Source organism: Rhopilema esculentum, chromosome 9, assembly GCF_057945365.1.
Source record: "Rhopilema esculentum isolate cy_ngs chromosome 9, ASM5794536v1, whole genome shotgun sequence".
NCBI lineage: Eukaryota > Metazoa > Cnidaria > Scyphozoa > Rhizostomeae > Rhizostomatidae > Rhopilema > Rhopilema esculentum.
The window spans coordinates 7747045-7773838 of NC_142823.1; the positions used below are offsets into that span (position 1 = coordinate 7747045).

The 26794-nt window shown below is 37.3% G+C and overlaps 2 protein-coding genes across 4 annotated transcripts; one reads left to right on the forward strand and one right to left on the reverse strand.

Moving 5' to 3' along the window:
- The first annotated feature begins 119 nt into the window (after positions 1–119).
- On the forward strand, positions 120–21972 carry LOC148959582 (uncharacterized). 3 transcript variants are annotated; one of them, XR_016144033.1, is made up of 4 exons: positions 120–1099; positions 3131–3240; positions 6688–6735; positions 20677–21972. XR_016144033.1 is itself a non-coding variant. In XM_089110081.1 (4 exons), exons 1-2 carry the CDS (start codon positions 282–284, stop codon positions 3234–3236), a joined length of 924 nt encoding a protein of 307 aa, XP_088966207.1. In that variant the 5' UTR covers positions 120–281; the 3' UTR covers positions 3237–3240; positions 6692–6735; positions 7816–10139. The 3 variants fall into 3 exon arrangements, 1 of the variants encoding a protein (XP_088966207.1); XR_016144032.1 differs by lacking the exon at positions 20677–21972 and adding an exon at positions 7816–10139; XM_089110081.1 differs by lacking the exon at positions 20677–21972 and adding an exon at positions 7816–10139 and having other exon boundaries at positions 6692–6735.
- On the reverse strand, positions 10209–11660 carry LOC135688832 (creatine kinase B-type-like). Its single transcript, XM_065205863.2, has one exon. The coding sequence runs from the start codon at positions 11637–11639 to the stop codon at positions 10209–10211; it is 1431 nt and encodes a 476-aa protein (XP_065061935.2). The 5' UTR covers positions 11640–11660.
- Positions 21973–26794: the final 4822 nt, after the last annotated feature.

Here is a 26794-nt window from a genome sequence, read left to right on the forward strand (position 1 = left end):
GCTTCCATCAAAAGAAGAGTCTCTACAGCCCGTAGACGACAGGTCTGCCTCCTGTGTATTCCCATCTTTTAGTATTGCCCCCTTTGTATTCCCATCTTTTAGTATTGCCCCCTAAAGTGAATTTTTGGAAATCTTGGTAATAAAGATTGATCAACAAGCCTCGTACGTATAACAACTGAAAGCGAGGCAGGATTCAAGAAGAAGACGAGAAAAGTTTAAAAAATTAAACTTGGAATATTTTTCGTGCCAACAGACAGAGAAGTGTCCGTTTTCAAAAGGCGATGGGAGAATGGTGGAATCAGGCTTTCAAAAATATTCTTTTTGAGTATATAAAAGCTAAAGTTGCTGCTGTGCACGTCTGCGAATGCAATAGAAACGAAGATGAACGGAACAGGCCTACTAAAGTAAATTTTAATTTTTATAAAAGTTTACTAGATGAAGACGAAGATTCCTATCACTTTGATAAAATCTATTTAGATTCTATTTACCCAAAACTTCCTTTGTTTGTAACAGTTTGTAATGAAATATTGAAATGGATAGAAAGCGATGTATGTCCATTCACGACGAAGGTATCTATGACTTTGCTGGACGATGAGTTTTCACGAGAGAGGCGTGAACTGCTTTTCCAGAAATCCAAACCGGCTATTGATGCAATAAGAACTTTAATGGATAATGCAAATAAAAATTCTGAAGTCCTTGAATCAGCAATTGAAGAAACGAATCTTGATTACAAAGCATTTTCATATGCAGATACAAAAGATAAGCTTTTTGAACTGTTGGACATTTTGCAAGAACGAGGAATTTTGGATTTATTGGGTGTCAGAGAAACCCCTGGTAGTGTTGTTGCTCCATTGCCCTCGTTCAGGAACTTGCTAGAATCATTTACTTCTAAACACAGTGTGAAATCTAATTTGACTGTTGGTGCCCGTGCTTTGTCAAAGCATCATCACAGATGCCAGAGTGAATGGTGGGGCTCCTGCAAGGGTAGTGAATCAGAGAAAAACGATAATGCACTCGAAGTTCTTGAAAAGATTTTTAAAGACTGTGTTTGGATCAACATTCATTCATTGCCACATGATGTTCATGTCATAGAGCTAAGGTATGATTATGAAAATTTAGTGTGGCTATTCTTAGTGGTAATGCATCAAGCGAGAGAAGTGCCAAATTACCATCATCATCATCATCATCTTCAAAGTCCATGCAAGCATGTGTGAGACTGTCATTTGATGCTGTTTTTCCATCCTACGCGGTTTTGTGCCAGATTCCTTGTTAGTCCTCTGCTTCTGAGATCATTTTCTACAGCTTGTATCCATGTTTTTCTTGGACAACTGCATCCCCTGGTGCCATATCAACCAGCAACTTTCATCCTGCCCATCTCTATATAACCAAACCAGTAAAGACGTGACATTGTACTTCTTATTCAGATATGTTTCCAAAACCTATTCAGAACAACAGTATGCTTAATTATACAGAAAGGCTTCAAACTTTCTTCCAATGTCATAACACAATTTGTATTCAAAACATCTCAATTTCAGCAAGAGTGGATAAAAAATTTCATTCAATAATTTGACATATGGAAGCAAAATACAGAAGTGAGTTACAGTAGACAGGCCTGGTCTGGCCCTGGTGGCAAAGTAGTAATTGCCACCAAGACCATCAGATATGTCAAGCAAAAACAGTAATGGGCCCTTTCTACAAAAGTTGGAGAAGATAGTTTTCATAAACTGAGATAACACTGTCACAGCCAAGCAGTGGTGTAATGCTATCAAATTAACAAAGGGGGCTCTTGCACAAAATTTGCCAATTTTTGGCATCAACAAGTGGGGCTCAGCCCCCCTGAGCCCCCTAGCACTAAACCCCTGCAGCCAAGTCCCCTAACGTGTGTGCATGCAAGCCACAAGGCCCACAGTGATCAACATCCACAATACAGAAAATCTGTTTAATTAGCACAGAGACAAGTCTTTCCTACTTTCTAGAGAAAAAAATTAAAACTGTATGTCAAAATCAAGGAGCTGTTGATTTTAGGTAGTTTTCTGGAGTTTCCATTGTTACTTTTCTAGCTTATAATGACCTCCCTGACATTGAAAATAATAAAATGAGATAAGCGCCAAATTTTTGGAATCATTTTTCACGAAAGAAATGAAATAGGATCTTTGGCAAAAAAATCTTTGGGTTTTAGTGAAAATCATGAATTTTGCGTGAAAAAGGTTTCTAGTTGGGGTGGCTCAAAAAAGTTTATCTGTCACACCCTGAACTGGCCCTGTTTGGTTTGCTAGCCATGCTACACGCTAAAATTGTGATGCCAGATCACATCTGACAGTAGGTTGTGCTAACCAAGGAAATAATTGCACTAAGTATTTGTTAGTACCTAGCTTCCAAAGGTAGTTTTTGGACACTGAGTAGGTGTGATTATCAAGCAGTGTCCTGGTCTTTCCATTCAAAGTGACAACATCTCATGATGCCAAGCCTGGAATTACAGGGAGCTGGTGACATTTCTTGTGCTAAGCAAAAGTCTGGTCATGGTGACTCAAGCCCCATATGCTTGGATCAGTAGTCTTATTTCTCAAATAAGCAACTTCAGTGATATGATTAAGGTGTTGGCAATTGAAAAAAGTGGAATGAAATTTTGTTTTGAAATAAAGTTCAAATGTCTTTCATATGTCTATTAATTATCATGTACTTTTTTAAGTTATGGAATGATATTAATCTTACCAACTAAGGTACAGATATAGTAGCATAAAAGCTACAGCAAAGAATATTGATTCATCTTCTTGCCTTTTGGAAATTACTAAAATTGTTTTGTATCTATTAAGTGCTATCAATTTGGCATAATTTTAATTTGCTTCAAAAAAGGTAGTCTCATTTTCTACAAAACAAAATAGGCATGAGTCCCCATTTATCAGAAACATAGGTTAAGAACCTATTTACAGAGGTCTGGTGGAGGTGCTCCTTTTGCCTGCAAATACCCCCCATTTTTTAAATGCTTCATTATCACACAAGGAACCATGTTTTTTAAGTAGGCTCAAAATTATTTAACAGCATCTCATTTACAGTATTATTTTATTAAATTGCAATAACCAGCTTTTTCTTTAGCTATTTAACTTTGATTGGATTTCAATGTTTTTTTTAGATGTAGCGAGGGCTATGGTGCAAGGTGGACAGCAGATGGATCAAATTTCAGGGGCTTTCTTGAACCACAAATGGAAGATGGCCATTCTGTTGGTTGGAGGCATTGACATGGTTAGTAAGGCATACTTTCAAGATTCTGATCTGATAAATATTTGTGACGGAATATTGCAGAGTAGAACAATCAATTTGTATGACTTAGTAGGACAGTTTTTGGAGACATTGTAGTTAGGGGCTATGGTCATTTTCTCAAAGCTTAATAGTTGCCCCATTTGCAGTTGCCCCTGCTGACAAGTTCCCTATTCTAGGGAAAGTGCTGCTTCTTCATGGCACAATGCTCTTTTCAAGAAAGTGGGCCAGATATGTTTTTGAGGTACCTTGTTTGAAAAAAGTGTAATAATTTTTGAATTTCTCAACCATTTCTGTCCAGGATTGTAGCTAAAAATAGATATGAAAAAGGGTAGAACTGACAAAAATACGTATCATAATCCCTGTGTGATTTGTTCCAAAGAACAAGGTGAGAGCCAAAGGGAAGTAATGAAACCCAGTTTAATTTACTTTAAAAACAGGAAAAAAATTGGAGATGTAGTTAGTGATTATTGTCTGTAATGAGAGCTGAAGCTTCAATCCTTGTGATGCTGTTGCCTTGAATTGGAACAAGATGGGCATTGGCACACCAGTCAGGTCTATTTGGTAAATTTGACATATCAGCAGTTCCCAAAAGTAGAACTTAATCATTATTGAAATTATAGACCAAAAGATAAACCTTCCGACAGGGGGGCTCGGCAATCGGAGTGAAAACATGGAATCCCAGTTGAAAAGGACGCACAAACATTAAGATAACGACAAGATATGAATTCAACAAACAAGAAAGAGCAGATCTTTAGAGCAGAATTATTATTTTTTGTGGGGACTCGCTTTTTTAGCAAAATGTCCCTAAAAGAAAACAGACATATTAAGAAAGCTCTTTCTAGATCTTTTTTCGTGATTTTTCAATATTCCCAACGCAATATTGTTAGGCAAAAATTACAAATTTCTTCATAAGACACTCATCAGATAAACAGAAATATTGTTCATCGTTCTTTTGCGCACATAAATATTATCCATTTCCGCGCATAGTTGATAAGATAAAGCCCAAGTCGCAGTAAGCACGCAGAAAATATCTTCCTTTTGTTGACAGTATTGATATCTGATGGCCATCTGGTGTACTTTCTAACAGGGCCTCTCGAAAACTGTGAGTTTCTTCTGTTTGAGAGATGGTTCTACTTGCATAGTTTTGTGAAGTTTGGAAACAATTAATGTTTTGTGAAGTTTGGAAACAATTAATGTTTTGTGAAGTTTGGAAACAATTAATGTTTTGTGAAGTTTGGAAACAATTAATGTTTTGTGAAGTTTGGAAACAATTAATGTTTTGTGAAGTTTGAAACAATTTATGATACAATACAGCATTAGCAATCGTAGGTAGCTAAGATATGATAGATGGAGCTCTCCCTTGATTTTTTTGATGACGTCGATAACTCCATAATATCAGATTTTCCCTAGCCTAATATATATTCATTTTGTTCCTAGCGTAGATAGAGTTTTTGTCAAGCCTGTGGAGTAGGGGTGGCAAACTCCCTATGTCAAATTCAGGCGAGGTTTAAACTGAAGTCTTTTGTAGGGGTTGTAGTTGGTGGAAACAAAGAAGCACCAGGGGATTCTACCCTTGTTGATGCAGAAAACGAGCACTCAAAGTCCTTATTTGTTGACTTGAAGCCAGCTGTAGCTGCAACTTATAAAAAGTAATAAAATTTCTCGAGTATCTACACGCGTTCTCTATGCTGTCATTTAATCCAACTTTCCGAGCTCGCTTTATTCCTTTATGACATTTGACATCTTTTACTGACGAAGAGTGCTTGGTACAGGCAAAATCATAAAGTTGCCTTGGCACAAGAGCCCTTCTTGGCTTAACGATGCTGACCACAGTGTATGTGATAGCTTTTTCCGATATCAACAAGCATTTTTACGCATTAAACTTCAGTCAAGTTTATGCATCGTTCCTTAAGGCCCTCCCACACTGCTTTAACTACAAACAGCGCTGTGACAAATTTTCAGTTGGAAGATTGAAGCTGCTTCACGATTATGTTTATTTTCTTTAGAATGTCCATCATAATTAACAAAAAATTGTCCTCATCCTCTTCTTGCTGAAGCAACAATCCTTTGGCCAAGCCACGGTTTTCACTTCTTAAACTACATGATCAATTTTGAGATAATTTTCAGCGCTTGTTTTTGTAATATTGTATCAATTCATAGGCTAACTCAAATGCGTGTTTTCTAACACAACAGAACATAACATTCCTATTTTGAGGCTACTGATTAAACAAGTACACGTCTATATACTACAGTATATTGTCCCCCAAATTGTTATTCACATAATTTGTGACTTTGAAATGCCTTGACCACCGTGTTGCAAGCAGACGTGTCAGCAGTTTTTCTAACACGCGCCCAAGTAGCGCGAAGTTTTTGCTAAACGGCAAAGTCCTACATGGATAATAAGAGACCCCAGAAAGCAATTTTCCTTGCACCAGTATGATCTTGACTCAAATTGTCACGACAATCCAATGAAATGGACGAAACAACTCATTAAAAAAATATAGAGATGAAATTCTCGGGGTGGCAAACAGCTGGCCTTCTCTCGCTCCAAAGTGGCATTGCCACCCCATGCCACCCCTTGGCTACGGACCTGGTTTTTGTTCTATGTCCCGGCCTTTTTATGTTCTGAAGAGTGTCAGACAACAAGCTTAAGTATGCTTCAAAGAATATGTTTTGTCTTAGGTTATTTCATCAACAGAAAAGCCCTCTTGAATTTGTTCATGTAAATTGTAAAGTTGCCAGCCAGAAGTAAATAAAAGTCCCTTATTTTTACTTCCTATTTTTTAGAACACCTTGAATATTCGATTGTTTCGGAACTATTTACTACAATGCTTTCATCCGGCAGAAAATTTTGTAAAACAGTATGGAAAAACAGGCTCTCAGAAAGATTTTCTCACTAAAATTTTCGTACCGTATATATGTTTGTCAAAAATTTCCCTAAGTAATAAAATGTCTAAACTTTGTGGTGTTATGGATGCAGCTTGTCTCTTTAGTAGCAACCATTTCTTATAGTTGTTTTGACTATCCGAAAGCATCGGTGACGTAAGGCCAATTGTCACTAATTTTTTATACAAAGACTTCGAGATCGGTAAATTTTCAAGTTGAAATGCTAACATGAATTTCTCCAACAGAAAACATGCTTATTGTTAAAACTTTTGTTGTTACTGACATATAAATTCAGATTTTTCATTCTCTTCTAGAACACTTAGCAACAAATTCAATGTTAGCATTCACATTTGAACAGTTCCTTTTCTTAGTGTTATATGTTTTTCATGCTTTATTTTGGCTTGATAAACAGAGTCACTAGCCAACTGCTGATCAAATTAGAATGCATCAAGGATGTTACGTAGTGACGATGCTTTTTCAAAATGCAGTGCGCTATCTTACGCATCAATGCAGGTTTTCTTATCTCCAATATCTTTAATCTAGGTAGCAGCAGAACCCAAAACTAAGCAAAGGTTCAAAAAGAAAAATGAGGTAAGTACAGGAATTCTTAGTTTTGCAGGATTATGTTGAATTGATAAGAGTGATGTAATTGTTGAGCGTACTAAAGACATTTAGCAAAACCTGTGGTTTCTTAAAATGAAGCGAACTTCCATGTTCTGCCATGTGTTGAGGAAGAGGAAGAAGAGCAAAATAGCAAACGAAACATCTTTTTTATGCAATATTGATCTATAAATTATGTGTTTGCTTTTGAAGAAGAGCGTGTTAGAGGGCCACGTGAATTAAAAACACCAAGCTTCGTTGCCTTGAGTTGTAAATTCAATAAATTATATTATAAAAACCGGGGATAGCCGAAGCCAAAAGCCTCAATGCTAATGGGAACTCTGATAGTCAGCCCTCATTGTTGATAGCATTCAGTTATCAATGCTTACTTTTTACAATTTTTTAGATATTTTTGCGAGCGCCTGCTGGTTCTTTTCATCACGCAATGCCCCATAACCTCCTGTCCTTAAATTCCTTTCCTTTTCGCAGTTGTCGCATCCCTTTTGAAACTCCACTCGATACTCAATTTTGTGTTCAGCTACGCAAAGACTGCGCAGAAAGCATGATTTTACTGATAACTTTCACTATTCATTTTATCAGAAAAGAACTTAATTTAAGATTAATATAACTCTTTAATATTTAACTTTATCACTCTACACTGATCCTGATATCTTTTCTTCATTTATTTACAAATTCTAGACTTCTTGTTCTCTTGTCCAAGTTAATAAACAACCAGAATAGGCCATGTTTGCATGGGAGAGCTTCGTACCTAACTTCCCAACTTTCACTTTCAGTATCTTTTCATCTCGCTTCATGCTTCTCTATTAAATGCATAAAGAGATACTGCTTTGTTCAGTCTAAGAGTTGTTTCATATCACAATCCCCTTACAAACGCTGTGTTTATGGTGTTGGTTTTTTTTGCCAATCTGATGCGAATTTGGATTTGCACTAGTGGCGGCTTATACGATGGAACAAATGAGAGTTTCTGTAAGCAAAAGTATTTTTGACGTAATGAGTGTAAACGAAATGGCGCTCGTTTAAAAATCAAATCTTTGTTCCTCTATCGTCTAGATTGCGTCTTCTCTTTACTATTCTTTGCGCAAGCTGTTACAGTTATGGAGTCACTGCTAAATTCAACTTGACTGAATCACCGCCTGTTCCGGACCCTGCCTTTGTGAGGACGGGGTTGTTTGTTATGAAACTAGAGGGGCATCAGCGCTTAGATAAAGTCCTAAAGGTTTTATACAGTGTGACAATCACCCACTGTGGGTATGAGTGTCTGCAGCTAACGGACTGCGTCGGATTCACGTTTGGTCGTGAGGTTGGCTTTTCCAACACGGAGTGTTATGTTCACCGGGGCAAGGAAGTTTGGTCTGCCATGACGTCATCTTTATTCAACTATTATGAACTGAAACGTGATACTCCAATGAGACCAGGACTTTAAGAGGACAAACAGAAGGTAGACAGTGGAGGAGCATTTATAATGTTAAGATTCCAAGCGAGTACTTAAGTTAAGCATTTATAGTAAAGGATTGCATCTATACTGTTAATTCTGCCAGTGCATTGCACATATCTTCATGTAAACATAAACGGATTCCGTTTGTGTCTTTATCATCATGAAAATCAACATGTAAATATTGTGAATGTTGCACACTTGTTGTGATGAAGCTTTAGTCTTATTTCATGTAATTAAAGAATGTAAACTTTTTGCGTATCGATATTCTATAAATTTAAATATGTTGCACTTGAATTATGGTCACAAAATGGGACACTCGTAGTCAGTGCTGGAGTATTTTGAATTATTCTATACACAGTAGAGAAAGTCACATGAAATACGCAGATGTTATTCGTGGTAGCCTCTAAGAATCACAGAAGGAGTCTCCTCATTGTTTTAAAGACAGAGCAAATTCCACGATGAGTACAGTTAAAACCCGCGTAACAGAACCTTTTTTTCTAGACTTAGGCTAGAAAGGTTCTCATGAAAGAAATATGAATAACAATTTAGGGTAGTGGTTCTTATTAAGGCACCTAAAACCTGGTTCAAGCTGATGGGTTCTCACGCGCATGGTAAATACAATTGAGCAATGGAAATGAATTTACTGAATAAAAGCTTTAGAAAATGTGTGTTGCCCTTATGTAATATATATGTTCAAAATTTAAAGTTCAATATATGTTCAAAATGATCTTCCACAACAATGAGTATGAAACCTGTTATTTTCAGAAATATAGTACATATTTTGCTTTAATATGGTGTTTCTATATATGGTATGTGTGTATTTTGCCATCAAATAAATTACAATTTAAAATTAAGAAAAAGAAAAAGATCTAAGTACAGATATATATAATTTACAAAGAGAAGTTAAAAGCATAGTCTAAAAACACCCCAGGTGAAAAATGGCAGGCATGGCATTAAAAAGGTCAATACGATCTTGTTTCCATAATGGTCCCTCCAGAGGTGTTATAAAAAAATGTTACCTTAATATGGTGTTTCTTTTCATGGTGTTACCTTAATATGTTTTCTTTTCTTGCAAACAAAACTGATACGATGTAGAGAGGTCAAAATAATTATCTTTATATAGAAAGAACTCTTAATTGAGTACTATTCTTACAAAAATAAGCAACTCAAGAGATTTATATAAATATTCAATTCTAAGAAGACTCATTGGTAATTAGAAATTACTGAGCATACCATTTTCAAAGTTTTGAGATAACCTCTCCTGCTGACTCTTTTACATACTTATTTTCCCCAATTTTTTCTCTTAAGGAAACATTGAAAAATTGTGTACTTATTTTACCACTTTTTGACCGCCAAAAGCACTATTTTGCTTAATGTTTCCAATGCCGTCATGAATTAGACAGGCACCGCGGAGCGTTGAGAAAAGTGGGGGGTCTAAAAAAGTGGGGGGCTAAAACCGTTTTAAAAGAGGCTTTTCTGATAGTTTGATACTTAATATTTGGCATTTTTTGCAAAAAGTGGGGGGGAGGGGGCTAAAGCTCTCCCAGCTCCCCCTCCCTGCTCCGCGGTGCCTGTTAGAGTGCAGCTAGCATATGGATCGGCCACCTTCTCACCCTTCATCTGAGCTACTCTACTCAGTTTATCTTTTCTAAGCGTCGTAAGATAATTTCACTGCCATTGATTAAAGGGAAATCGAACGAGTAAGAAACACTCAATTCAAATACTTGCTTCTTCTACGAGTGCATGTTATCTGATAAAGTTATTGCTGTCTTAAACTGCCTGTATTGTCACAAGCGACTGCGTCTCGTTTCGGTAACTGACAGCTGAAATTTATTGTTCATAGAGGAATCTCAAAGGGTTGAAGTCAAAAATTCAACTGCCAAATTTTGATTCCGTATTTTTCGTTACGAAGTTGTAAATATAGTACAATACAAGAAACATATATCAAGATATAATATCAAATTTTTACATTTTATGCAATAAAAACAACAGAAATTTGAATTGTTTACTATGAGCGTCCTGCATCCTCTCGATCGTCTAAATGAGGCTTCTTTGAGAGTGGAAGTGACTGATCTATTGTTTGGGAATTTTCTAGTTTCTTTTCAAGTGCAATAAGCTTCGAGGCCCCATCGACCAATGTCTCAACTATTTGCACCTCCGTTAGGCCTAGACGGTCTCCGTTGTATATTTCGACCCAACCCATCTGCGCGCGCTCCGGTTGTTGCGAAAGCTGGAACCTAAGTCTTAGTCTCCTCATAACATCAACAAGTTTGTTGTTTCTTGATAGATGCTGCAACCGTACGCTTATGCAGACTTTCAGTCCTGTTCCAATTACGCTTGGATACCACAATAAATATCCATAATCCTTATGCCATGCAAATTTTATATCTTCGTCAAGCATTCGCTCCTCTAGCTCCGCGTGAAAACTGCAGAATCTCGCGAATCCTTGCGCTACGTCCGCGTTTTGTTGCCTACAAAACAACCGAAGATGGTCGTCTCTATTCACCGAAGCAAAAATACCAGGGCAACTACTGACAAAGATCCCGCGTGCATCTGGCCAGTCCCTCGTGATTCCTGCGATCACATATACAGGGGCCGTTGGTTTTTCAACCCAGTAAGATGGAGAGTCTGCTGGAAAATTTCGTAAGAGTTCGCTGTTATTTTTCCCTATTCGGTAATATTCACCGCTGAAATCTATTCCATTTCTCTCAGTGATGTTCTCAAACACATTTCTTAACTTATTCTCGATCTCTCTACGTTCCGCGCGGTTACAAGATGAAAGAAATCTGAAGCCAAGGAAAGACCTTCCGGCGGTAAAAGAGACTCCTTCCACATAGCTTGGGTCCAATGTTGAGCAGCGTTTCGACAGCTGCGATGCATCGAGACATCGCCAATGTCGATGCACCCCTCTCATAAATCCATTATGTTTTTCTGTAAGAATTGGATCAATAAAATCTCGAAACGTGTCGTAACATTCTGCATCTCCTGCAACAAATCCGCAATTAGGGAAATTCGGCACATCGATACCACTTTGGATCAACTGGTCGAAAGTGCATCCCATTTGTGTTTCGATACTCCAGTATTCCTCGTAAATTTCTGGTGTTATGTACTTCGCCATCAAGGTTCTGTTATCCTGGATAATCGGGTAATTTTCCATAATTTCGAAATGCAGATAATCTTTGGTCGAGTCGCAATCAACAGTATTGCTGTCTGACACCGAACCAACGAGTGCCGTAATATCGCTAAACGTCGTAACATCTCTGCATTCCATATTAGTGTCATTGAAAAGCAGTTCGCCGAATTTTCGCCGCTGCATCTCCCTTTCGACTCTTCTCGTATTTCTAACTCCATTTAGCAACGCATATGAGGCGTATCCAATTGCGAATCCTCCAACGCAAGCTAGAATCCCAACTCGAACGTTTTTATCGATATTCTCCATCTTGGCAAAACGAAACAAATGAATGCTCCGTCGTTCATTAGATCAACCATTTATATAACGTTGAAGTAGTTTTGACGTCAAATACAAATTTGCTTATTTGACGCAAGATTTCATGGAACCCTGGACGAGAATGGCTTCTTTTGCCCAATTTACTTCGATTCTCTGTAGGAGGTTATGCCAAGGCTTGACAAGGTGGAGCTAAATAGCAATTTAAAGGGGAGTTTGATGACTTTTTCAGAAGAAGGCGTGGAACCCAAAATAGGCCCTACCTAGATCATCGTTGGGAATGCAAAAACGTCGCTATGTCAAAAACATAAAATGATAATTTAACAAAATAAGACCCATAAAACTCACAGAAATAGTCAAAATTGTTGATCAATTCAAAGAGGGTAGAACAATTGATGGTAGAAAGATTGTAAAAACAGCTATTAATCTAGCTTTCCTGTGGTATTGCGAGTCTTTGATAATGTGGAACTCGTTTTAGTGTAGTAGCCAAGGCCTCTGACACGAAGCTCTTGCGCAAATTGTGATAAAAGAATGAATATTGGCACAACTACACAGTTTGATATGCTAAATAAAATAAAATTGGGACCCAGTCTTAGAAATGCCCCCAAATGCTATTTTTAGAATGATTCATTGTTCCAAGACCCCTAAAATGATAACAAGGTGGAGAAAGCGGTTTTCCAGTAAGGAAAGAAAATGGGCTAAAAGATATTAATCTTCATCGTTTTCTTCATCAAAAATCATTTTATGACGTCATTTGTCTTTACACTTTCTTAGGCCTACACTTTGTTATGCAGTGCCATAGCCAAAGAAAGGTTTTCATCCCCAATGGCAAGAATTATCTTTGAAAAAGGGCTTTTCCTGGAATTCAAAAGGGATTTGACCCTAGTTTTAACTCTTAGCTGCCTGTTCTTGAATACAGCATCCACCTTGTCAAAAACCTTCTTTTGTAATCCAACCTCTTTTCGCAATTCTCAATTTTCTCAAAGATGAAATGTTAAAAGTTCATAGGCCCCCCAAAAATAGGAACCGGTTTTATAATGACCAAATTCGCTGATATAGATATTATTCGCTGATAATTATAAGTAATATTATGTTTCAACTGACATTAAAATCACCACAAACAATCAGTGCATGACAGAGCAAATACCCCCATTTTTAGGATTTGACCCCCTGTTTCTTGGTAATGCCCCCTCAAACACTTGATCAGCATTCAAAATCTTAATCTACAGAGAGTCATGTTCTTTTAGGGCCGTAATATGGGGCAGTTGGTGACTCCAAGAATTTTTCTCAAAAAATTGCATCATTGAAAATTGAGGTTTTCATTGTTTCCACTGATCTACATACAAAAAAAATCAAAAGTTACTACTTCAGTTTTGGAATGTTATAAAACTACGGATAACTTCAACGTTTCAAAAAAATTTTGGGGCATAATATTCCACAGTCTTCCTTCATTCTAGCATTACACATTCTAAAGAAAAAGAATCCAGGGGTAACTTTAAAAACTTTAATACTACAATCCCTGGAACGCCTTGTTGCTTGAGTGCTATCAGTGTTCTTAAGATTAGAAAAATGTCTTTTCCGTTCGAAATGACCAGCACCCGATCTTCTCTTCTCCATAAAAATATTGGCTGTATACCCAGATATCATACTGAAACTAGCTGACTAGAATGCATACTGCATAAAGACATTTTCGGGAGAGGATGTATAAGATAATCTACTAAACTTTAATAATTGCACCAAGTCTTTTGACAGGGATTGTAAATGCTTGGTTTGCTGAATCAAGGCTTGTCGCTACAATGATGCACGCAGCGATAAACATTTTCTCATCCAAACCAAAGAGAAAGTCAATTGATTCGTTGTCTATCGTTACCAAATGCAAACACTTTACACCAGCAACTGTGGTTATCATTTGGGAGTAAATTGTGACTTTCCACTTTCGGGTTTTGCCAGCTTTTTGGAATGGTTGGCAGCCAAATTTTTTACGGTTGGCGGCCAAATTCAGCCAGCTAAACAAAATATACAAAAGCTACATTTTTACCAATTGTGGGAAGTGATAGTGTAATCAGAGTTTGCTCTGTAGGCTTCACTTGACTTTATCTGTTAACTATTACTTTGTTTCATGTTTCGTCATTTGCATTTTCGAAATTATTTTAAATGCGGCCAATAATTGCTTCTTCGGTCAAATCAATTCATGACGGCAGGGGTTTTGAAAAACGGCCAAAATGGAGAATTTTTGTGCACGAAGTCTGAGTACACTGTGTTTTAGATGTGTGGTCAGAAAGACCAAATGGCAACTCTGGCCACTTTTGCTATTCTGAGCATGCACTAGCCTCTTTTTCAAACAGGACTGCCTTGATTTGAAATTTAAAATAATGTTTGCAAATCTAGCAAATCTAGAAAGTTTCGAGGAGTAAATCGATAAAACTCTGGGACATATTTTATTTGATGGACTTTTTCTCGAAGATCTATCTTTTAATGTAGCGGAAAATGACTAAAAACGCGTCAAAAGCCTTTTGAGGACTTCCCCATTTTTCGGCAACAGCCACTTCTCTATATTACCACTGCCCTATACTAAGGACGCTCCGCACCACCCAGCCTCACAAAAAAGTGCTATTTTTCTTGAGTTTGGACCTGAAGGCAGCGATTGAGGGAGCCTTTTTTGTGTCCAAATCGAGACTGTTCCAGAGATTGGCCCCACGATACGCAAAGGGTTTCTGACCATTGTCAGTTCTCAACATGGGTATTGCAAGGTCTGTTTTAGAGTTTCTCAACTCTCTTGGATGTACCCCGGATAATCTCACGAATAGGTCACTGAGATATTTAGGTGCAAGAGAGGTAAGAGATTTGTAAACCATGGAGCCTGTTTCTTTATTTATAAGCTTTTGTACAGATGGCCAACCAAGTCTCTGGAGCAAAGGAGCTGCAGATGCATCAAAAGGGCTATTTGTTACTATTCTGGCGGCTTTATTCTGTAATTTTTGAAGCATGTCTAGCTTTGAAGCATCACAAGAGTCCCAGACGGAGCAACAGTAACTGAAATGTGGCTCTATGATGCTTCTATATAAATTTATCAAAGTGCCCGTTTGTACAAAATTTTGCGCATATTTCAATAGACCAATTGCTCTGGAGATCTTCTTTTGTAGCGCGCTAATGTGACTTTCCCAAGTAAGGCAATTATCAATCATGACTCCGAGGTATTTTGTTTCGTTTATTAGGTCGATTTCCTTGCCCCCTACCCTAAAAGAAGGAAGTATGCTATAAATATTCTTTAGCTTTTTTTGGCGTAGAGCCAATTGTCATAGCTTGGGTTTTGACAACATTAGGGAAAAGCTCAACATGTAGCCATTTTTCAATGTATGAAAGCTCCTTGTTGATAACTAGGTCCAGTTCATCACTTGTATCAGAAGAATACGAGATTGCTGTCTCGTCGGCATACATTGTAGCCTTAGCCTTCTTAAGAGCAAATGGCAAGTCATTTATGTATAGAAGAAAAAGAAGAGGCCCTAGGCACGATCGCTGTGGCACTCCGATATCAATATATTCGATGCTAGAAGCTGTGCCATTTACTCTATACTACTGCTTCCGATTATCAAGATAAGAACTGAACCATTTGTGTGCATGTCCAGTATTTCCATTAATTTTCTAGCTACATAAACAAGATAGTGATCGCTTACAGTAACACTAAAGACGCCAGATGCAACCACGTTTTCAGGCTTGTTCATGGCTATGTGGTCGATAAGCGTTGATGAAGTTAGCGTCGAACTTATAGGCTCGCCTATCATTTGTGTCAGACAGAACAAATCATAGATCTCAGCTAAATGTGCAGATTATTGAGCGAGCTACAGTATTCATCAGCTACCTTTGACGAGAAGTCACAGTTGGTATCACCCATGATGGTCATTTCTTTGTTTTCCCTATCGAAATATTCTAAATTTCCTTCCAGTTTTTTGAAAGACTCAATAAGGGCAGATGGAGGTCGGTACCAGGCCCTGACCCTGGCTCTTATAGGTTCAATTTCTATGTAAACCAATTCGAGAGACTTATTGGGTATGTCCTTTCATCTATTGTATTATAAAAAATTGCACACATACACAGCAACTCCAACCCCACTCTTGTTGTAAGATAATTCTGTTTGAAGAGGGAGACTGGGGTTCCAATATAAAATTTGCCAAAATCTAGTGTAATGTACCAAGATTTTTGCTAGGCAGAATGGAGGATAAATTATGGTGCTGGATAAGAGTGAATAGCTTGGATTTTGTTGTTATGGTTTGCTTTCTCTTGAAACGAACAACAGGCTTATGGTTAATAGTCCGTTGTTTTAGCAAACGATTCAGCATTTATCGACCACCAACTCTGTTACAACAGGTATCTCTGTTTGTCACACACGTGTGGAGAACGGCTGATGTATTCTCCGTTAAGTCATACATCCTTGTTGGTAGCCTACATCACGGCAACACCTGTTTTCGTTTTGATCTGTGACGTCATGGTGACGTAAACTACCTTTTCATGACTCACGAAATCAGTTGGTACGAAGCATAAAAATAATACAAATTCTGTTTACTTGACTTGTTTTTAACGATTGACGAAATAACAAAATAATGAAAATTATATTAAAATCAATATGTTTGTTGAACCTTAAGTAAACAACCCACCCTAATGTGAGGTATTTTGAACCGTCAATCATGCCACGCCTTAAGGCATTGTAAGCAACCGCCCATCTGATTGTTGCTGAATGCTTGTTTTGCAAGGTATCCGTGATATGCCTAATTTTGCATTCAGTATCTTGCTGATCTGGCACGAGGTATCGCGGTAGGTATTGCTACCCGTCGCTGGTACGGTAAACATCGATGATGCAAATGCACGTGGCTGTGATTCTAAAGTTCTTCTGCATGTGATTTTTGCTTGTCTAATCAAATAATCTGCGAGGCTTTGTCGATAGATTTAACTTTAAAGGCTCATTGTTGTTTCGTGTTTTAAAGATTTTGTAACATTTCATTATCTTTCTATTATCTTTCTCATCATTTTTAGGCTTTTTCGTCACATGACGCTTATCCTAACTAAGAGTTTTCGATTAATATTCTGACTTTTTTTCTGTTAAGAATGTACGTCGAAAAGCTTAAGGGTCCTTCAAAGGAGAAAAGCTATATGCTTTGAAGTTTAATAGATGTTAGCTTGTCTTTCAAGTGGCAGCCAAGGAACCTGTGAAAAATGTGATGAGCTTTTAAGCTTCCTTTTTCTATAAACCAATACAGACATATTACAGTACAGACATATTACATAACTATACTCTAAAACAATATCTACTTTAAACTTCTTATTAGTGGTAAAAGCAAGTATGTACAAGAACAAACTATTATAACTAATAGATTTTTATTTATTTATCAAGCTACAATTAAATCTCTAAGAAAAACTTTCGCAAGATTTGATGCCAGCTGTACACTTAAAAATACCTTCATTTCTAAGGAGGATTCATGTTCTTAAAAGTTTACATTTGACCCTAGATAGGTTGCTTAAATTAGAGAATATAAGAAAGAGAAAGAAAGTCTGAAACCCCAGTGTAGTAGTACATTTAATATATATTCAGAGCATTTAGTCTGATATTGTGTTACCGAAGTTGAGGTATTATCAAATTTTTACAAATTGCGAGAAAAATTCAGATAAATGCTTTAAAAAGTTAAACCTGGCTATTAATTTTAATCTGAAATTACGTTTTTGCAGTTTTGAGCCCAAATATTTTTCTGAAATATACCCATGTAAACGGTGTGTATCTAAATATACTCAAATCTAGGAATGTGAGCATCATAATTTCTGCGAATATGTGTTAATATAGTAATATGCTATGTTTGAATCTGCTTCGGTATACAATAATTATTCGTACAATATTTAAGGGACAAATCCTAAAAGGTTAAGATAACGAAAAGGGACTATTCCGAAATGAAATGCATTTTTTGTCTCTAGAACAAAATCAAGTTTCCTTTTTTCAAAATATTTGTTATTTGCGCGTTTAAACTTGGTTTTGCTTCATAAAACTAGTTTCTTGATAAATTTTGCTTTGGATAACGCACGTAGATGTTTTATCTGTTCTTGTGATTGTAGTTCCTTCTCTATTCAAACAAAGCAAAAATACATTAGAATAACGACTTTGTAGAAGAAATGAATATTTGGTACGACGTTTTGAGCATTACTCTTCATCAGGTTATGCTCGAAACGTCATACCAAATTTTCATTTCTTGCACAATGTCGTTATTTTATTGTATCAAATTTTGTTCATTTTCGACGTACAACACACGCACAACTTTATTGAAGCAAAAAAAACCTTGGTGATGATAAAATAGTTCATTAATTTAATACCTGTTGCAGAAATTGCATTGCTATGATACCTGTCCACCACATGTAACAAAATACCTAACTAGGATGCCAAAATGCAACAAACTTCTACAAAACTACCTGATCTACCAATTTTGTCGATGTTGCTGTTGATGCTATGCATTGACCCCTAAAGCGCTTCAATTTTAACTTTTTTCTATTGTATTCTGCTTCTGATTATAATAAAAAGCATATGGTAGCCCATTCACAATAAAGGAGGGCGTATGGAGTAAACAACTTGACTGAAGTCAGGCACTGTGCAGTCATTGCGTTAGCAGGGGTTATAGCCCCCCCCCCGCCACTTTTTGCAATAACAGGCTAGAAATTTATTTTGAAGGTTTACTCTAACGCAACTTTGGATAGTTTACTCCTATGTAGTAGCAGCTCTCATCGACTTGAAACTTTTCTGTTCATTTTCTAGGTGTTTTACCTTGTTTAATAATATGATGTATTTTCTAACTTGGTTAGCTTGGTGTTTTGTTACCCTCAAGCTAATTTTATCTAGTTCTATAGTTATTGATATCTTCTCTGAACCAGGATGTTTATAAAATTTAAAAAGAATAAGCAAGTATTTTCAAAAAGGTTTATAGAAAGTATTTCAGCCCCTCCACTTTTAGACTGGTGCGCTGCCCCTGACTGAAGTTACCTGGAAGACTTTTCCATTTTTGAAACTGCTGAAAAAGGGTTTATTTACTTCTATATAACTGCATAAGAATTGGCATAAAGAACTATAGGAAGTATTGGTTGCTAATGTAATACTTGACAATAGAAAGGTTTTTTAAGTGTTCCTCGGGAACTTGGCCTCGTAAATATATTGTGGTTTTGTGTAAATATATTTTAGGAAAACCAACAAAACCAAGGAACCGACAGTGTGGTCTAGTGACAATTGCTGTTTCTTGTTTGGCATTAAAAATTTATTTTGCGACAATTTAGGGTTGGCATGGAAAAGGAGTCATCTGGAGCACATCGGCAAATATGTACCCAAAGTCGAAATTCTAAGTGATAGAAAATGATGGAAAATATCGCATTTTCTGCAAACTCGTGCACAATTTGATTGCAAAACGTATTCAGTAAACCCTAGTCCCTCGAAGACATGTCAGTCATTAATTCTTCATTGTTGGAGGGGCCGCTTATTTCAGAGAGATGCTCACTCGAGAATTTCAAAGCGTCTTGAAATCCTTTTGAAGTTGAACTTGTGTAAACAGTCCGCAGTAGTTTAATTTTTAAAAAAAATTTGATTAAACTGCTAGAAATATATCGGATGAAAGCCAGCACAATATTTGGCTCTGCTGGTGTTATTCTTTGTTCAAGTCATACTCAAATATGGAACGTGGCTAACAGCTTAAAATGATACAATTTTCTGAATATTGGTGAAGTTGTGCGTACGTTTTGAGTTTCATGTTGCTAAGAAAGTCATCATCATCATCAGTCACGCTGTTTGTCACTTGTGCCATCTGAAGGGACAGCTGCGACATAGCCCGCCTAATCAAGGATTGGGTTTTTAACAAACCAGAGCCTGGTAACAAACTTCTGCGAGTAAACAACATCAGAACTGAATAAGGACCAAAGTGATTCCCCAACTACACACTTTAAAGAAGTTTGAAAGCATCCTTGCAAAGCAACTTTCCTCTTTCCATTTTTGCTTCAATTTTGCTGTTTGTTGAAGTGAAATGAACTATTTTTGTTTATCGTGATATCTTGCTTACTCCTGAGAACTTTTGCTACATGTTATTGCATGAATTCGCATAATTAGTGCAATAGCCAATCGCTAATGTCACCAGAAGCATTTTTATTAAGGTATATTTTTTATTAAGACCATTATACGTGCAATGAGCCAACTTTTTATGGACCTTCCATTGAACTGGGTATGACAATTAATTCAACATCTGACTTTGTGCCAAACATATTATACAAAATTCCCACATTGTTTTCCAACCCTCCCTCTTTCATCCGGTTTTATATTGTTTAAAATGCCTTAGTCTGAAACGAAATAAGTGTGCAGACTGGGACGGAAATGGCGGGGGCCAGAAGTTCCTTCTTTATCAAGAAAAAGATGCTTTGATGCTTTCTTGTCAGCTAATCGTGACTGGGCGTGTTTCAGGGTTCAGAAGGGGTATGTTTGTTCCTCCTCTGTCAAAATGATGACCTCATAAAGATGTTTTTAGTGTTTTTCAGTTTGGATAACGTGGCAGATATTTTTTAGTGTTTTTCAGTTTGGATAACATGGCCTGGATAAACAATCCAAGTTCTAAGTATCAAATACCTTTAAATGTGCAAAAACTCTTTAATAGTCAAATGTCCAACTATTTTAATATATGTTTTTTATGACATCACACCTCTGAACTTTTTAAGGAAATTTTCTTCCTACACACAATGCAATTTAGTATATGAGATGGGTGTGACATGCAGTAGCGGCACCACAGGGGGGGGGCAATCCCCCAGTTCTCGGCTGGATTTTTATTTCGTCTAAATTCGATGAGAAAGTGTTGGGGGGGGGGGTAATATTTTGGAAACGTACTCTTTGCAATGTATTCAAATTGCTTTTATGTACCCAAAAGTTAGTCGTGGGCCTCCATTGCAGGTTAAATTGGCGTTCCATGTTGGTAGAAAGGTGTTTTCTGTTATAAAAAGGGCGTGGCCTAAAATTTCTGTTTTGTCCCCCTAGAGCCTAGTGGCTGGCGCCGTCATTGGTGGCATGGGCTTCTCGGGTTAGCATTCCTGTCAAAGTTCATGCCTTGGACTATGAAGAGAAGTGGTTCTGAAAACTGAATGAGTTCTAGCATCAATTATCAAAGAGGCCAGGAGCCACGCTCCTCACGCTCCCCACAGAAAGAGGTGGGGGTTTTGGCTCCTGGCCGCCATCGGTGCACTCTTTGGTTGTAACTTGTCTCGTTTTAGTGGAAAACAGACTTTGTTTTTTCAGTTTAGTTTCGGTTGCCTCCAAAGTGGACTCGTTATCTTTTTCTGCTCTTATAAGTCCCTTGAAACGTTGAAACTTTGTATACATTTAGCCAACCTTGCTTTCGTTAATCAATTTTTGTGCCTATTTTGTTTTTCAAATTTCAAATTGCAAATTTCAATTCTCTCTAGAATCCAGCTGATTTTTGACCACCTCACCTCCTACAATACGAAACACACGTTGTTTTAAGATATCTTCGCCAATTTTCAAGTGACAGGTAACAGAGCAAGTAAAAATTCTTCAAATATTTTTACTCAACTAAACTTTGTTCAAATGTACATGCAGAATTCTGCAGGGATTGTGATACGAAGCAGGTCTTCATTGAAGCAGTAGCAAAACACTCGCTGTGATTATTTTGAACACCATTCGCTATTCACAGGTATCAGGTGGTACGAAAGGCAGTTTGCAATGAAAAATCAATCATATTTGATCTTTGTAGCCGATTCCTTCATATCCTGCTAGGTCATTCTAACCTCACTGTAGTACGGAATTCAAAGAGGCCAATAAAAAAGATCTATTTAATTTTCGATGCCCATCTGGTAGATAAATTGTAGTAGAGGAGACTCAAAGTTGACTTTTTCACAATTTGCATCCCATTGATGTTTGGGGGGGGGGGGATTTATGTCAATGGGCGTTAATTTTGCAAAAAAATGTCAATTTTAGTTGATTTGTTCTAAAACATTTTTATGATGCAAGGTTTGAAAATGGCTTTAAAAAAGCAAATATGAATGCTTTACGAATGTAATTTAAAAGTAAATGAAGAAAATGTTACGCCTTGTAGATTCATACTTTAAGCATTTTAGGATTATTGCTTTGGGTAGGAATAGGGTCAAGTATTGAACCTGCCCCTGGGCCTGAGCATTGTACAACAATCAAGTATGAACTAAAGCGAAATTATCCCTATAACTTGTAAGAAAAGCTCAAATATTACGTCATGGACGAAAAGAAGTTAAGACCTATGCAATCATTCATTCAATATTTATTCAAAGCCAGTTGTAAGACTTTCAGTCCTTTTAGTTTTCTTGATCTTTATGTCAATCGAGTGCTTAAAGTATTTTAAACGTTTCTATTATTTTGGATGGAAGAAATTGCAAGAATACAAACAATTAGCCTCGGTGACAGAATAAAGATAGTCTAAAGACGATAGGGACACTTATCAACAAATTGCTACAAAATTACCTTTACATAAACCATTTTGTTACATAAGTAAAATATAGCAACATAATGTACGATTCAAGCAGTTAAAAATTTCTAAAGTTTCGTAACAATTTGGAACCATTACTGGGTGTTTTTTACTGTTTCTTTAATTGTAGGGTTAGTAAATTTTTTTATAGACTTTGAAAAAATTTTCTGCTGCGAGCAATTTCAGCTTCACTGAAATATTTATAGTATTTCGAAAGTTTGATTTCTATCCATTGTGATTCTGGAGCAGTCGTTTGTTTGCGTGAACCTAAAACTGCTTACAGATTTAGCATTTGCAATGCCAAGGGTTCTTTCAGTTCTGGGGGCTTACAGAACTGAAAGGCCTTTCAGTCGTAGGGACCTGGGCACCTCCCCCCCCCCACCTTTCAGATACAGAGGAACAGTACCTATTCGGGCATTCCTATATTTTGTGGTCTGAAATGTCACACAAAAGCAATATCTGGGGTCTGTAATTTCACAGTTAAGCAATGTTTGGGGTCCGTGAATTAGAAAATTGATAAATCAAGTATTTGGAGTCGGGCAGTCTGAAAGAAATTCGCCAAAAGCAATCAGTTTCATGTGGTAATCTTGGAATGGTTATTTCTTGGAAGGGAGGTTTCTAGTGTGGACAGTAAGTATTGGCGGCTCCTGGAAGTTTAGTCTAGATATTCAAGTTATCATCAAAGAAAAAACAAAAGAATATACTAAGATTGAAAGGTTGAAATTTTGAAAGTAACAAAGTTCTATGCAGCGGAATTTACCAAGATTCCATCTGGTGTCTTATGGTAAATATCTAGGCCCAGATGGCCCTTAATCTAATTTTATAACCTGATAAACATAATGTAGCTACGGTTTAAAAACGATTTAACTACATCATTAAAACAGCAATATAAAAGTTTGAGCACTAATTCGTATAAACAGTTCGTTTTTTTGCATTGATAAGAACTGGGGTTAATTGCCTGAATCGGTAACTCTTATTTGACTGTCTTGTCTACTTTTGACCTTTGATGCACTACACTTTTGTTTTAGAACAAAATGTTACCTAGGTTCTTCGTTATCGATGTTGTCAATAATTTTGAAGCATTTTCTGGCCATTCTTGGAATGTCAAATTTTTTCGCCGCCACCCATTGTGACGGCTTTGACTAAACCCCTGAACAATATAATCATTTTGCCCCCTCAATTTCAATCAAGTTTCCCTAGCGCTTTTATATCATGGCCGAAGGCGCTTCTATATCATGGCCCTCCGGCTCTTGCCATGGTTCCAAGGTTTTGAGGTTGTGATCTCAGCTGCCGCTCAACCAGTCCATTTACTGGGTGCGCAGCCAATGATCGGAAGTAAACATCAACTCTCGTCAGGCTCAAATTGTAATGAATTCATGGCAATAACAACTTTGATATTTCATAGAGCCCCCTGTGATTACACTTTTATCACTACACCCCGTGGGTACAGTTGAATTTTTTACAGTGGTTTTTAAAAAAAATCATGTAAAAGAACATGAGTGTGACATTAACCATGCCATTTTTAGGCCTGAACCCAGACTACCAACAATGCCCGCCAAAAGTAGTTGGAACACCGAGATTGTACTCGTAATAAATGTATATTTTTCAGTTCATTTCCCTATTTCAAGCAGACGGAGCCCCCCCCCTCCCCCTTAAACAACGTTCTGAAGGAAGCTGAACATGTCGCTAAACATGAGTTACACAATTTGCGCTCCAACATATAGAGGGGGGGGGGAGACGTTAAGTAGGAAAGGTGATTTGACTGTTCCAACACTTTTGGCGGGCATTGAAGCTTTTTATAGAATAGGTTCAAGGGTGGCGGTAACACAAGGGTGCTAATTCCTTGTGAAATGAAACGACGCAGAGTTGAAGCGAATGGGAAATCCGCCTTTTATCTGCAAATAAGTTGTTATCGCCCTTCCATTGACTGCTAATGAGCTGCAAAAGAGTTTCGTAGGCCAGCTCAAATGCGGACGCTTTTACATAAGGAGAGCTGGTTTTAGAGGTTGTTTCTTGTTAAAATCCCTCCCATCTGATGTCTTTGTTGGGTGGATTGATAGGCCACGCGTGTAGCAAATCAACGATTGACAGTTTGTGAAGATTCTGTGGGTGCGATATAAGCGATTTGTCGTCAGATCACGTTCTACAATAATGCCCAAAATACACACAAGTTCGTTGTCGTTTTTCTTTGTACAAAAATTTAGGGCCTCAGCATTAAAAATCGATATTGCTTGTGATGTTGACTTTGTTTACAGCTTCATAGTTAAAGAGTGATTTGACCAAACTGCCTATACAAGGATACTAACGGTGTCTAATGGAAGACTAAGAGTAAAAACAAATGAGGGATCCAAACCCCTTCACACTTTTCGAAAATAGGCCTTCAAAATTTGTCTGGAATTGCAGAGAAATTGGTGATATCGACGGTAGATCGATTCATAGTTTTTTGATATTTTTTAGCAAATATTTGATTGCTATCTAAACAAAAAAATAATTTGAATATATTCGTAAAGGCGCTGCCCTTTTTTCATGGTGTATAACAATTATTCGAAGTTGAAAATCTAGATTTTTTTTAAACAACTAAGGTTGAGTTAAATTTCGTGTGCTCAGTCATTTGCAAAACGAGGTCTGTGGGTGAAGGAAGAGGCTGCAATAAACACAAACATTGATGTTCTTCCGGGTGTAAGCAAAACATGCCTCTGGTCATTTTCAACACGTGCTTGAAAGAGCTTTCCGATTTCACGAGGATAACATCGCTGATTAATTATTAAAACAAATTGCTGTTTTTGAGCATTGTTCGATTGATTGACGGAATTTTATCACGGGGGAAAGTGATTCAGGTTCACAAAGAAATCTCTAGTTTACTGCTTGAATCGATCTGCGAAAGAAGTTAAGCTGGTCTTACACAGTGAAAGGCAAAATGAACAGTTAGTTTTCCCATGAAGGCTGGGAAAGCAACCAGGTTTCGTTCAATTTTTAACGTTTTTACCTAAAACGATTTTCCACCACCGAGATGATCATATAAAGCAAATTTTATATGACATTAGTCACAAGTCACAACCTTGTCCCTTCAATATATAAAATTTATAACTGTTAAACCTTTTTTCAAAATGCGCCAGAAATTTAAATGACACTGTAAACTAAAGTTTATTGCAACTTTATCTTTCCAATTTCTCCCTACAAAAGAAAAGTTTGCAATGAATAAAAAAAGTGAGAGCCAAGTCCCATCGCTCCCCTTGATTTTCCTAAACACGTGGTTCCGTTAGTAATCGGTAGAGCCTCTATATTCGAATTTTCCAAAAAGTCCTTTTTAGAATCTCGTATAAAGTAAATAAAGTCTTGTGAGATTGCATTTCAGATTGCATTGCATTTCATATATAATAATATGCTCTTTTTCGGATTTCATACTCCTTTCTCAGTATTTCTCTAGCAGATAAACCAATCAATTTAAAAATTTACTGAATAGGCAAAGGACCCAGAGTTGAATCCTGCGGAACGCCAAAGCAAGAATCGCTTTTATAAGGAAATTGTTTGAATTTCATGGCAATTTCTTTGCGGCTAGCAAGGCTGGTAAAATCGGCCTCCAGAGAAAGAATAATGCTACAATCAGGGGCGGATCCAGAGCAATTTGAAGGAGGGGCAGTTGGTAGTAGGGGCGCTGAAAAATTTTCAGAAATTGGTTACGAGAGTACGCTGTATACAACAATTTCAGATACCTTTTCAGAATAAACAACAAAACTTTGAGGTAATCCTTGAAGCAAATTAATCGATCGATCCAATAATTTTTTTCATCTGATTCTCATTCTTCAAAAGGGGCGCACAATTTCCAAAAAAGGGGCGCCAGACTTTCTTCAACTCGTTGAGGGAGGGGCAACTGCCCCTAGCTGCCCCCTTAAATCCGCCACTGGCTACAATTAGTATATTTTTAAAGCCGTGAGACGCTTTCTTTAAATTCCCCTTCGGCTCTCCTCTTAATTACGCTGTATTTACAATTTCTATCCTCTTTGAAAAAATATGCAGGGCCTAAGTGGGCCCCTGGGACGGTTTTTCGTTGGCAACTATTTCATTCGTTGGTGCAGCACAGTGATGTGAGACCGAGGTTGTTGTTCAGAACAAGGTCTTTTTCTACGATAGCGTTTTTGGTGTCGAGTATTGAGGCCAGAGTACGAAGGTGAATCAGCAATGTTGCCCCTTTCTTTGATAGAATAGCGACGCAGTTCAATTTTTTACTTCTTTATTTACCTATTTTTTTTATCATGGGACCATACCCACGAACGTAATGGAGAAACCGAATGCGGTCTAAAATCTATGTGGACAATTTGAGAATCATTTCCCAAAGGAAACATTTATCAATGGCGTCAAAGACCCTCAGGCATACTATGCTCACACTTCCTTGGAATAACACCAGCCAGCCTGAATGAACGAAAACAATTGTGTCTTTTCCTTCAAAATGTCCAGCAGAAAAAGCTTCCCACGAAGTCTTCCATCTTGTTTACATTTCTTCGACCTCTGGTTCGTATACCACACTGGTAAATGTGGCCACGCCCGTGAGAATTCGTTCCATAAAAAACTTCAACATTCCATTTTAAACCAACCTTGGAAAGGCTCGTGTAAACAAATGACGTCAAATTTGCCCGAATCAAA